At 41.8% G+C, this 13,069-nt stretch overlaps 1 protein-coding gene across 42 annotated transcripts in view; it reads left to right on the plus strand.

Moving 5' to 3' along the window:
• LOC147516894 (uncharacterized) overlaps positions 1-12,867 on the plus strand; it is a 34,135-nt gene extending 21,268 nt beyond the window's left edge. For 11 of the 42 annotated variants that reach the window (XR_015211247.1, XR_015211243.1, XR_015211246.1 and 8 more), the window contains 5 exons: positions 8,670-10,294; positions 10,490-10,628; positions 10,788-10,901; positions 11,247-11,396; positions 12,518-12,867. Coding sequence is in view for 31 of the 42 variants with exons in the window: in XM_086589369.1 (XP_086445495.1) it covers positions 9,114-9,122; positions 10,122-10,294; positions 10,490-10,628; positions 10,788-10,901; positions 11,232-11,339 (543 nt within the window). In the remaining 11 variants the exon portion in view is untranslated. Of the gene's footprint in view, positions 1-8,669; positions 10,295-10,489; positions 10,629-10,787; positions 10,902-11,231; positions 11,397-12,517 lie in introns of all 42 variants that reach the window. The other 31 variants (XM_086589357.1, XM_086589358.1, XM_086589356.1 and 28 more) reach the window with 27 other exon arrangements.
• Positions 12,868-13,069: the final 202 nt, after the last annotated feature.

Raw genomic sequence — 13,069 nt, forward strand, 5'->3', positions numbered from 1 at the left:
CTCTGTCCGGCAGACTTTCCAACATCTAAATCTGGGGACAAAGCAAAGGAAAGGACGATGAAACTCTTACAGAGCCTCTATGTATCGGGGAACCGAGCTAGTATTATAAGCGCTGTTACAGTCTCTGGTGCATCCTTGGCTATCGATTATCCCGGATTAGAAGTCGCCATTGAAGAAGGCACGTTGGAAGGAAGCAACTACCGCGCGACTGATTGATTGAGCTAAGTTGGCAAATCAAGCCCCCTTTCCTTCCGTCTGTCCATTACTTCTGTGCACCAATCGCATAAGCAGCTGGATCGGACCTATTACGCAAAGGAGGAACTCTCAATGCTTCACAAATCAAAGACAGAGAGCTTGACTTTCTCTTTATTCTGCAAAGGTAGGCACTGAGTGATCCACCTAAGAACGAGTTTTCTTTTGAGTTTTAATTGAGACCAGGCGAGTAGGATTGGAGAGTACGGGCCAAGCATTCCTCATAGTCATATTAGAAATCACCAGAACAGGAAGAACAAAGGAAAGGACAAGAGGGTTTATCAGAACATTTCCCCAAGGTACGTAATCCAGGCCAGTCTCCAGTTCATCAACCTATAGCTCATAAACCAATTTATCTACCCCGTAATAAGAGAAGCGCACAGACCAATCAATCGTATCGGTCGTATTCTTGAATTTGGAATGAAAAGAGGAATAATGCTTTCTAGCACGAGACACGAAATAGGACCACTTAGATCGAAATAGCATTCAGAGAAATGTTCTATCATTGAAGAGATTAGTTGACAACAGTCAAAGGGCGCCTAATTCCAATACAATAGGGGTCTATCAGTACAAGTCAGCTGAACGCCGTGATTGATGAGTGGGTAGGTGGGTTAGGTGCACCTCTCGCCCAGTGGGAAGTAATGAGGCAAGGCCCCCTGAATGAAGTAGTGCACCCCCTTCCCGCGTATACGCCTTTATTTAGATTCTATCTTTTTTTTCATTATTCTATTCATTTTTCATCTTTCTAAAAAAAGATCTCTGGCAAAAATGAAATTCGTCGATTTCAATCCAAGGTGCAGTGCACCTTGCCTTTTTTCAAGTAGCTTTGTTATGCCTATTCAGCTAGGCAGGGCATTGGTCATAGCTGAAATTCGTCGAAGGGAAAAAAGAAGAGAAAGAAAGGGAAATTTTGTCTTTTTTCAATCCAAATAAGAGAGAAACCACTAAAAAATGGGAGTTAGAAAAATAAGTTTAAGTAAGAACTAGCACTAGACTTCTTCCCCTTTCCGCTTTCCTCTCTCCTTTTGGTTCTGCTTTCACCCGGGCTTTTCATTCTGTTTTATAGAGACCGAGGAATTTTTTCTAAGAATTAATGTAGAAAGGTCGCACTTTCCCCGGCATACGGAATCAAAAAAATCCAGGATGACTTCTGCATCGGGGAGGGGAAGGCTCTCAAAACCAAACGAGACTAGAAGGAACATGGGAATTAGCACCATTCCTATGAGTGCTTGTCTCGAAGAGCCAACCAAAAAGGGGCAGCCCTCTTTCTCTATCTAGGTCTTGGTTTAGCATCATATATCGATATGGAGAAATTTTTGATTGGTTGTAGTGCGGGTTAAGGAGCTGCTCCTCCATGCTGTGGCTGTGGAGGTGGGGGCTGCTGCCGCCTCTTGATAGAGGCAGGAGCCGAGGCCACCGGAGCTATCTGCGTCAAGTGTGTCGATTGAAAGAGGAGGGGAGACAACTCAAATGCCAGTGCAGAAATAGAAAGAGTCGTGCCGTTCAAAGTGGAATTCTTCTAAGATCCATTGCTCGATTTTGCATGCTCTGCTCCCAAAATGCAAAGAGACTTGCGAGGGCAGATCCAGGTTGGTTGGTCCGGAAAGTCATGGGAGAGGAGGCGGCGAACAACACAACTTTTGGCTTTTCCCTCCATGAGATGAGCCCAGTGCATTGGACCGATGGATAAGAGAACTGGGCTGGCCCTGATGGAACTACATGAAACCTAAGTTGGAAACGCTACGTGACGATGTAGACTCCATCGATACATTTCGATTTCTTTCGATGGACCTTTTGGAAGAAAAGCAAAAAAGCAACAAAGCGGGATTTCTTAAAAGACCGACTACCTATAAGCACCACAGCCGGCCGAGGGTTGAAAGGCGAGATCAAGATAGAACATATATCCCACGTAAGGGGTTCCATAACTAGTTTGGGGAAAACCGGTAGGTAGATAAGTAGGTTCGTTATCAAAAGTCATCTTAAAGCAGCGGCTAGCACACTAAGATCAACCACTTGGAGAGTGTGGAGCCTTTCTCTCAGCCATACCTCCAAGTTATAATGCCAGGGAAGAGGGAGCATGAAAACACGAAGAGAAATATCGTGATCGGGGAAAGGATAGATCTAAGAGGCTAAAGGCTAGGCTAACCACTATCAAAGGAATGTCTCTATTGTGGAAAAGGGGAATCACTCTCTTCTAGTCTAGCAGCTGGAGGTCGAGAGCTAGCTGATCGATCAGATTTGGTTTAGGAGGTAAAGGCTGCTTAAGGTGTAGAAGTACCTCTTCCCGAGTGGCTCAACATTTGCAACCGATGCTGTCTCACTCAACGATGAGTCATCACTCTAAGATAGCAATAAATCTGAGTCCCATTCGCCCTTTGACTGTTGTCAACTAATCTCTTCAATGTTCGATTCTACTCAATGTTAGAACATTTCTCTGGATGCTATATCGATCTAAGTGGTCCTATTTTGTGTCCCGTGCTAGGAAGCATTACTCCTCTTTTCATTCCAAATTCAAAAATACGACCGATACGATTGATTGGTCTATGCGCTTCTCTTATTACTTTTTTGTAGGCCCCTTACAATCCCGAGGGCAACAGACAGGCAGAGTTATCCAACAAAACTATCACGAACAACCTTAAGAGGAAATTGGAAGATAAGAAGGGGGCGTGGGCAGACGAGTTGAATCATGTACTATGAGCCTACCGGACCACACCTCGGTTGTCCACCCAAGAGACCCCATTCTCATTGGCTTACGGAGTGGAGGCCGTGATCCTTTATGAGATGGTGGCAGCTACAACATGAACAAAGGCTGTGGAGGAGGGCTCAAACTGGAGAATTTTAGCAGCGGATCTGAATTTGGCAGAAGAGAGAAGAGATATTGCCTGTATAAAACTGGAAGAGTACCACCGGAGTACAACAGGAGGGTCAAGCTGAGACAGTTCCAAATAGGTGACCTGGTGCTTCGTCGAGTGACACCTATTACTAGGAAAGAGAAAAATGGAAAGCTGGGTTTGAACTGGGAGGGACCCTATACTGTGGTGGATATCGGAGGGGCGGGCACCTACAGATTGCGGACACAGGAGGGCAAATTGATAGAGAAACCGTAGAACGTGAGGATGTTAAACAAATTTCACACTTGAATGTAATGGAAATCTATGACAAGAGTTTGTAGATGTATGTAAATATATAATATGACAACACTTTTGAGAAGATGCTATTTTTTGTAAGGGCAAGAATCCAAAATAAATAAGAGACATGGAACACAAACGAGACAGCGGAGGGGATGAGTCCTTCGCTAAAACAAGGTCGGATTCGGGCCTGGGGCAAGACGAGTTGCCCCAAATGACACATGGGGCATGGAGTCCGGGCGTGGAGAAGGCTAGCGGAGGGGGGGGAGCCCTGCGCTGATACCAGGTTAGAGTGGGGCCTGGGGCAAGATGAGTTGCCCCAGTCTATTGCTAAAGTCATAGAGCCCTTCGCGGATGAGAGATGTTAATCGCACATGGGGCATGGAATCCAAGCAAGGAGAGTGACAACGGAGGGGATGAGCCCTTCGCTGATAGAAGGCTAAAGGGAGTCGGGGGCAAAATGAGTTGCCCCAATTGACTTGCTGAAGCTATAGAGCCCGCGGAGTGGGATGAGCTCTTCGCGGATTAGAGATACTAATAACACGTGGGGCATGGAATCCAAGCATGGAGAGAGGCAACGGAGGGGACGAGCCATTTGCTGATACAAGGCTATAGCCTATAGGGAGTCGGGGGTAAGATGAGTTGCCCCAATTGACTTGCTGAAGCTATAGAGCCCGCGTAGTGGGAGGAGCCCTTCGCGGATGAGAGACACTAATCACACATGGGGGATGGAATCCAAACGTGGAGAGAGATATCGGAGGGGATGAGCCCTTCGCTGATACAAGGCTAGAGTTGAGTTTGGGGCAAAACAAGTTACCCCAATCGACTTGTTGAAGCTATAGAGCACGCGGAGTGGGGTGAGCCCTCTACGGAGGAGAGGTGCAACTCACACATGGGGCATGCAATCCAAGCATGAAGAGAGATAGAGGAGGCGAGGAGCCTTTTCCCTTCGCAGAGGAGAGGCGCGAATCACACATGGGGCATGGAACCCAGACATGGAGAGAGATAGCGGAGGGGAGGAGTCCTTCGCGGATATACTCAACCTTCGCAAAAATAGCGGAAGGAATGAGCTTATCACTAATGCAAGGCACGAGTTGAATAAAGGGCCCGTGGACAAGATATGCAATTTGCACGTGGGGCTTGGGGATTGGCTTACAATTGATTGAATAGCCAAACAAAGAGAAAAAGACAGGGCAAGGGCAACATTTGATTAAAACAAAGAGACCAGACCACAGAAGAAAGGTGGGATGGGGGAAAACTTGGAGACAGAGGTACAACGCGGTTTAAACGAGTAGCAAAGTCAAGAGATAAGGAGATAACAAATATGCCAGACAAAATCAAACATCGCATGAAAGAGATTAATATCCAAATATAAACAAAACAAGTGTACTGCAATTAGTGGCCGAGATGGGGTAAAAGTTATTTATTACAAAAAAGTACAAAAAAGAGGATCTCTAGTGCATCTCAGATGGGGAGTCGTTGGCAGATAGTACATCAGGAACTTCTTCGGTAGGTACAGTGGTGTTCGCTGCAGTGATGTTCTCCAGGGTTGCAGCAGGGGTCTCTTTGGTAGCCGCGGCAGAGTTGGAGATTTCTTCATGTACCGGGGAGTGGGGAAGGGTCTCGGTGGCCGCTACTTCTCTGGCGTCCTCAGGGGAGCCTACCACTGGGGTGGTAGGCCTTTCAGGTAGAAGCCATCCTTCCTGTGAGTCGGGCAAGCTCCTCTTAGATCTTCTTGGTTATCCTTTTGTCAGCAAGAAGCTTGAAGCGTTCGTGAAGGGCAGCCATAGTCTTCTTGTTGTTGTAGTAGGGCGGCGGCAGCATCTTTATGCTCTTGGTTGAGGGTGTCAACGGCAGCCTGGTGTTGTTGAGTTAGGGCAGCTAGATTGAGTTGATGTTGTTCGAGGAGCATTTCCCTCTGACGACTCAGACGGTCGTTGAACGTATCCATGTATTTCTGGTGAGATGATTTCGCGGACTGGAGTTCGTCCTGGGCTTTGAGCTTAGCTAAGTTAGCAGCGGCTAGATCGGATTGGAGCCCTGCATAAGCAGCTTTTAGGCCAGAAGGGCCGTGGAATTCTTTCTCCAAGGCGGCCAACTTGGTCTTGGCACTGAAAAGGCCGCGGATCATGAAGGAAATGTCCAAGCTCACCTAGAATCAGAAAGAGAGGTGAGTGTACCTGTTCCCAGTTGGTATACAAAGAGGTGCGGTGCTGATCAAAAGAACCCCCGTCGGCATAGGCGATGTCCTTGGGCAGATGAGCGTTGTAGAATAGGGAGGAGGCTACAGCCGCATTGCCCAATGCGGAGTCAACTGTTGACACTCGGCGGTTGCGCACATTGAAGATGGGACAGAACTCCTCTATAGGGGCCGATTTAGAGACCGGAGCTGCAAGTGGAATTGGTTCTTTGCCAGGTTGGCATGCGTGGGGGGAAGAGACTGCGGGTTGAAGTGACGAGGTGATGGGGGCAGGTTCTTCAGATGCGGAGGTCTGTGGAGCGATAGTGACTGATTCTTCAGAGGCTGATGTCCGCTGCCTCTTGGACATGGGCATTTCCACAGGAGCCCTCACTTCAGTTGGGGAAACCTCAATCACATCTTCATCATCAGAGTTGCTATCAAACAGTTTTTGTTTGCGAACATCTATGTCGTCGGTTGGGGAGTTGGGAGAGGTGTACTGGTCGTCCCAGTTAGAAATGGAGCGGTATGAAGGGATGTCTTTAGGAGCGGAGGATAGGGGTGTAAAAACGGCCCTCAAGCCCTCGGCCCGCCCGACCCGACCCGGCCCATAGACAAAAAAAGCCCTCAAATTTAAGCCCGCATGCAATTTGAGGGTAGGGCCGGCCCGACCCTCATGTTTTGAGGGGAGGGTAAGGGCCTAGATATGGAAACATGAGGGCGGCCCTCAGCCCGACTCTCTAAAGCCCTCACAAAGCCCGTATTAAGGCCCTCATTGATATTAAGATTTTCTAAACAAAATTACATTATAATACCCTTAGTTATGCATTATAATGTCATGATGGAGGTTCTCTCTCTTGTAATGAATATATTGTTAGAATATGTGAATATATTCTATAGGATACTGTTTTGTATTATATGGATATATCTCTATCCTATAGAATATATTCATATATTCTATCAGTATATGTTAATGAAGTTTGATAGGTTTTCAAGAATTTTTTGTAATGAATATGTTAATCGGGTTAATGAAATCTGATAAAAACTAAATATGTTAATGAAGTCTAAACAAGTTGTATTCAAGAGTTTTGAATAATTGACAAGTTGTACAGCCCGGCCCATAGACCCGGCCCACAGTTTTCTAAAGGGGGCTGAGGTGAGGGCAAGGGCTGTATAATTCAAGTGTTGGCCCTCACAGGCCCGACCCTCATAGCATAAGGGGGCTGGGCCAGTCCGGCCCTCAAATCATATGGGCTTTATGATTTGAGGGCCGGGCTGTCCCGGCCCGGCCCATTTTACACCCCTAGCGGAGGATGCGGGAGAATCACGAGATCTAAGGGAGTGAGACGAGGGGTGAGGACGACGGTGGTGGGAGGAAGAGACGTGGGATCTTTTTTTGGAAGGCGGAGAGGCTCTGGGTTTTCGCTCCTTGGGAGGGGGAGGACGGTAAAAGGGAGCTGAGAAGCTGCGGAAAGTTTGTAGACTGGGGATTTTTGTGCAACAGCGGGTTGGCTGTGGTAGGGTGGACGCCTAGGTGGTCGGCTCGAGCAGGGCCGAGATCACGGAGGCTTTGGAAAATGGGACAAGAGATGCCGGAGTAGCGTTGGGATTTGGAGTCCGGCCGCCAACCTACAAAACTAGGGGTGACTTTGGATCGGATCGGATCGGATTAACCTCTTTCGGAGTTTTTCCAAATTTTTTTCGGAACCTAATATGCTAGCCAAATCTGATCCAATTTTTTTTTGGATTCAAAATATATTTCCAATTTTGGAAATTTCGGAATAACTCGGAAATTTCGGAATACTTGGTAAATTTTCAAAGATCTCTTTACTTTCAATTATTTTTGGAATATCATACGCCAATGTTCATTGTAGGGAGAGAAAACCATGTCCATAACACCAATGTACCAACAACAATACGCACTTGTTTACTGAGAAAACCCATTTTCATTCAAACAAGTGATCCAGAAAAAAACGAAAAAAAGAACACAGAGCCACCAATAGCAAGCATTGCATTCTCATTTGAGGTCCGGGTATTTGTAATGTTTCAATCTTTTTTTCGTGTGTGGAAATTGAAAGCGTGAAGTAATGCATAAATAATAGATTATGGTCTTGGACTCTAAGTAGCTTTACATAATATTCTATCTATTGGAATTTGGCTTTTGGATTGGTTTGGAAGTCATTGTATGACTCAATGACATTTTTTTTCATATCATTGTTGTTATGGCAGACGGTGTAATGACAGTAGAGTGGTCCAATTCAAGTGGGGAAGTAGCGGCTAGGTTATGTTTTTGTTTTGTTTTTGGAAGTAAAAAACTAGAAAATGAATAAACGGTCGAGATCTAATCAAGTGGATAATGAGAGAAGTATATATTTTCGGAATAAATTGGCAATAATATCGGAAATTTCGGATCGGATCGGATTTTAGAATTATATCCAAATCCGATCCAATTTTTTTTCGGAATTTTCGGAAATCGGAAAATCGGCCCATGAAAACTACACCCAGAGCCAGACCAATTTCGGGTCGGATTTCGGAAATTCGGCAAAAAGAGACACCCCTATACAAAACAGAGAAGAACAGCGAGTTAGAGCATAACAGTAACAATGCAATAAAAAAAAAGGGAAGAATAAGGATACTCACCACGGGTGATGAAGGAGAGATGATTAAGATTTAAATCTGAAGGAATCACTACACCAGAACTGCAATTTTCTAACAGTGTTAATTTTACATCAGTATGGGTTATATCTGTTACCAACTTTATCACGGAAGTATCCGTTAGTAGATGAAGCAATCGTTAGAAAATATTGCAAATAATAATTTTAATAATTTTGAATAACTTTGTCACGGTTAGTGTGATATTGTATAACGTTTGTATCCGTGAGTAAAGTAATAAACCAATTAAAGAAATAGCGAAAATAAAATAAAAAAAAACGAAAAGGGAAGAAAAGAATGATGTGGGCAATTTTTGGGTCAGGCGCCCATCTCCCCCCTTCGATTCTCTCTCTCTCTCATTGTAAACCCTAGCTAACAGTTAGAACAATGAATTTCATCGCTCCCCGGTAAACTCTCTCTCTCTCTCTCTCAATTGTCTCGGATTTCGTTGTAATTAGAATCTGGATCTCGATCGAGCAACTAGTTCCAGCAGGAGGTTGGCGCATCTTGGTAGGCATGGAGAAGCATTCTTAAAGGCTAATCCCAATTGTAGCAGCAGATTAGGTAAGCTCACTCGTTCTCTTTTCTATCCGTGTTCTTCAAATTTGGTAATACAGTGGTTTAATTTCTTATATTTTGTTCCAAGGTTTTTTAAAGAGTGATTTTTCTCCAAGTGATTTTTAAATGATTGAGAGAAGACTTTCAGTAAGCTATCATGTGCTTTCGATTAGAAATTCCTTTCCGTTTTCCTTTATCTCATATTTGTAGTGTTTACTTCTTGAAGGGTGTATGTCTACTGGTTTGCGATAGTTTTCATGTTGCGGCTAAGTCTAACTTTGAAGTAAAAGGTTAAATCTTTATTGGTTTAATAGCTGGGGTTGGAGCTTCTTTGTGCTGTTTTGATGTATCAGGTGTATATTAGACTTTAATGACTTTGTTTCCTTAACAAAATGAATGAGGCTTTTCTGTGATATCCCGGTTAGGGAAAAACAATGAAGAGAATTATTAGAACTTTATAATCATGACAAAGATAATTTGTTTATATGTTACGAGGTTATGAGAGTCTTAAGGAATACATGCTTAATAAACATTCGATGGTTGATTTTATTTTATATTTTTCTGGTTATAAATTGCACATGTGTTGGCTGATATTCTCCATGTTGGACAGTTTATATGTTATATATGCATCTAAGCCTCTAAGGCACCTTGAATATCCTAATGAATATACCCCTTATTAAACAATTAAGTGGCTTTATTTTCTACTTTCTAGTGGGTTAACATGACTGCAAATAGCTTATCCACTGCTTTACCCATCAATTTAATACAACTAGAGGTGTTGTTTCAAGAAATTAACTACAAGAGTAGCATTTTTGTGCATTTTCAGGTTGTGTAGGGCTCACATTCTAACATTGTAGACCTGTATTGAGAGGAGGAGCTTCTCGCCTTCTCCCAATAGCTGATATAGTGACTCCAAGTTTGAAGGAGGTTACTAGGTGGTGTGAGTTAGGACATAGTAGGTAATGTCTATATTGACATGGTACACTTGATAGTCTTGAAACTTCATGATCTAATTTCTTATAATTTTAACTTGGTAGTTGCATCTCAAAAGTTTCCTAAGAGATTTGGGAACTCTTAAATAAGGTTTTTTGTAAGGTATCATAAAAACAAAGGTTTCAAAAGAAATTGGTTCGGAAAATCCCCAATGCAGGTTACGGTCCTTAATTGCCTAAATTAGTAGCGGCGAAGTGGGGATTAGATGTGACATTGACTGATAACTCAACCAGAGGTAGAGTAACAATTGTATCAAAAAGTAATATCTGAGTTGATAATTTTTGTTTTCTATATATTGGTGTATATTATTGTATTCAAGTATGTTTTAATCGGCAATTCCTTTCTATAATTGCATTAAGGGTAAAATTCTTATCTTCATGTTGGATTGCGTGAAGATACCAAACACTCCAACAGGACTCAGCAAGCACAACTACTGTTTTCCGGAAAGGAGTCTGGGACAAAGGCAGATTTGGTTCTATCCATCAAATCCATATACGTGGATTCAGAAATTTCTGATGATGTGCGAAGGAAGGTAATTTTGGAGATATCAAGCAACTATTTCCAATTTTAGTTTCGAATCCATGTTTAATCATCTTAGAAATACTGCTTTTGAGTTTTAGTTATAATGTCTGATCGCTTCTAAAGTTAAGCTGAAACAAGTAATAATAAAGGTATTTTAAGAAATTTGTGGAACCTTTACTTTAATGTATGTACTTTGTTGTGGTAGGTTATTGATGCTGCTACTAAAAGAGGTGTTGCAACTTGCAACTATCAATCTTTGGTTTGTTGGCTGCAGCGCAACTCGTGTGGTTTGTGAAGGGCCTTCCATTTGGAGATATCTTGGCCACACAGAAAATGTTGTTACTGTAAGTTCCACTTGCGGGATAATCCCATTGAACATACATTTTCGTTGTCTGGATGGTCGGGTGATTCTGGTCTAAAATCCGTAGTTGGCCATTTGCATATTCTGAATTGGTGCACGTATAAATATTGTACTTGGCCTAAATATTGTTTTTTTTTTCCAGCCACAGTGGATCTTGAAAACGGTGAAGGAGAATAAGTTGCAAAGACTTGTTCACTTGTCTGCTGACCTCGCGAGGCAAGCGTTTGGGATTCTAGGAAATTTTCAGGCTCGACAGGTATCTTTTCTGATGGTTTTCCTGAAGCATGTAGGATGTCTTGAAAACCTTCTGATCATTCTCAAGTTTATATTCAACTTGTATGAAGCACAACATTTGTTTGGGCTGGTTTTAACTTTTTAAACCATCATAAAACCACTTAATGTGGATTGTAAGTTTTTATTTGTCGTAAAATACTTCCTGGATCCTGGAAGAAGTCATCTGAACAAGTGGACAACTTGTAGTTTATCATAGATCCAATAAAAAAGTAACAAGAAAAGAAAAAAATCAAGAACAAGAATATGAATATGAATTGAAAACATTTGAAGAGAAAGAAAAAAGTTATAGCAGTATGTTCTGTTTCAGGAGATTAATGGGACGGATGGTTCTCAATATGTTATGAGTGTCAGGGAGCATCCAATGTATAGTAAAAGTAGAGCAAGCCTTGAAGAGAGGTAACAAATTGTGGATTTGGCAAAAGTTGGAGTTCATAATCGTTGGCCTCGCCATATGCAGGTTTGCAATTGTTGATATTCATTTTTATTTGGGCTTCTCATATCCCCGTATTTATTTTTCTAAGTCATGTCCAATTTATATCCCCACCAAAATTCAGCCCTTAACTTATTTTTGTATGGGCTTCATGGATGAGTGTCGGACAATTTGTATTTGAATTTAATATCAACCATGCTTACTGTTTATGTATGTTTATGGTTTGCTGCTCTCCTTTTGTTGAATTCTTTATGATGACACCAGTGAGAGAGCATCACCAACTCACTTCTATAATCGGGTTCTATATGATGTTTTAGAAATTAAAATAGGAAAACAGACCCCCCAATGCACTCCTCTATTTAGAAATTGCTGGAATAGGAGTCGAAAACCAACAGAAATGTAGAACCGTTGGGACGGCACAACTTTACCTGTCCCAATTGGACATAAAGACAGAAGGAAGCTTAGCATTTTATAATACAATGTGACAATGGGCGTTTTCGATAGAGGCTTTGGTCAAGAGTTCGAATACAATGTGACAGGAAGGTTGAACTTTTTCCCAAAGTGGGATGGACTTGAGGATAACAATAATTGAGTGGTATGCTTGTTCAGGGTGAGTGTTGCTTATGTTCTGAATGGTTAGTTCTCTATTTTTATCTTTATTTCACTTTCTTTTCGGTATAGTGACACTGGTTTTGTGTCTCCAGACTTGCATGTTCTCTTGGCTACAACAGAATGTGGTTATTGAGACAAAATAGCTTCATTTTCATTAAGGTCTAGATTTAGGATGACACACAGGCCAGTCAACTTATTGATTCTAAAAGCTAGCTATGATAGCGGGGTTTCCACGTTATACCTAAAGTATGTCCTTGTTAATCTCATTCATTGTTTAGTTATGATTTTTCTAGATGTAATCAGTACTTGAGACCAATAACACTTTTAGTTTGAGACTACATTTTGTGTTTGTGTTCTCTTATCACGTAGCTTTAAATGGATGTGATTGTGTTATTAAATCATTTTTATATATGTTTGGTTCGTAAATTGGGATTTGGATTGTGGCTTTATTCCTTTAGTATTGAATTGGATGTTTTTTTTTTGTTATTCACTTGTTACTTGGCTTTATTACTTTAATTGATATTTTTTTTTTGTAGGTACTCTAAAAAAGGTTGCTCCTGCTTACGACACTATACTAATTGAAAACAGAGGGATTAATGTTCTGACCAACTTTAACTTAAGCATGCACATAAATGAGCTAGTCAAAGCTAGGTGCCAGTTCACCAAGCGATGCCCATAAATTGATTGGGCACACTCGGAGATCAAGCAAAAAAAGGCGACCAGTGTCGACCAATACAATTCGATTTTCTATGACAACATATTAGACATCATAAGATTAGGTTAGATGAAGTCAGTTTTATATACGTTTGATTTGTAAATTGGGATTTGGATTGATGTTTATGTTTTTATAATAATGTTTAATTAATTAGTGGTTTGTTTCTTGTTATTCATATGTTGATTAAGTTTGTGGAATGAGATCTCTATAAGATGGAATAATCAGATGTGCTAAAGCTAGATGTGTAGTGTGGAAGCTCTTTGAGCCAGAAAAAATAATATAATTTTTTTTTTTTATTGACAAAAGTTTAGTAACGGATATTTCTGTTATAAATAGTATGACACATTTATTACTAATGGATATATCCGTCACA

This window comes from Coptis chinensis, chromosome 2 (assembly GCF_015680905.1).
Source record: "Coptis chinensis isolate HL-2020 chromosome 2, ASM1568090v1, whole genome shotgun sequence".
Lineage (NCBI taxonomy): Eukaryota > Viridiplantae > Streptophyta > Magnoliopsida > Ranunculales > Ranunculaceae > Coptis > Coptis chinensis.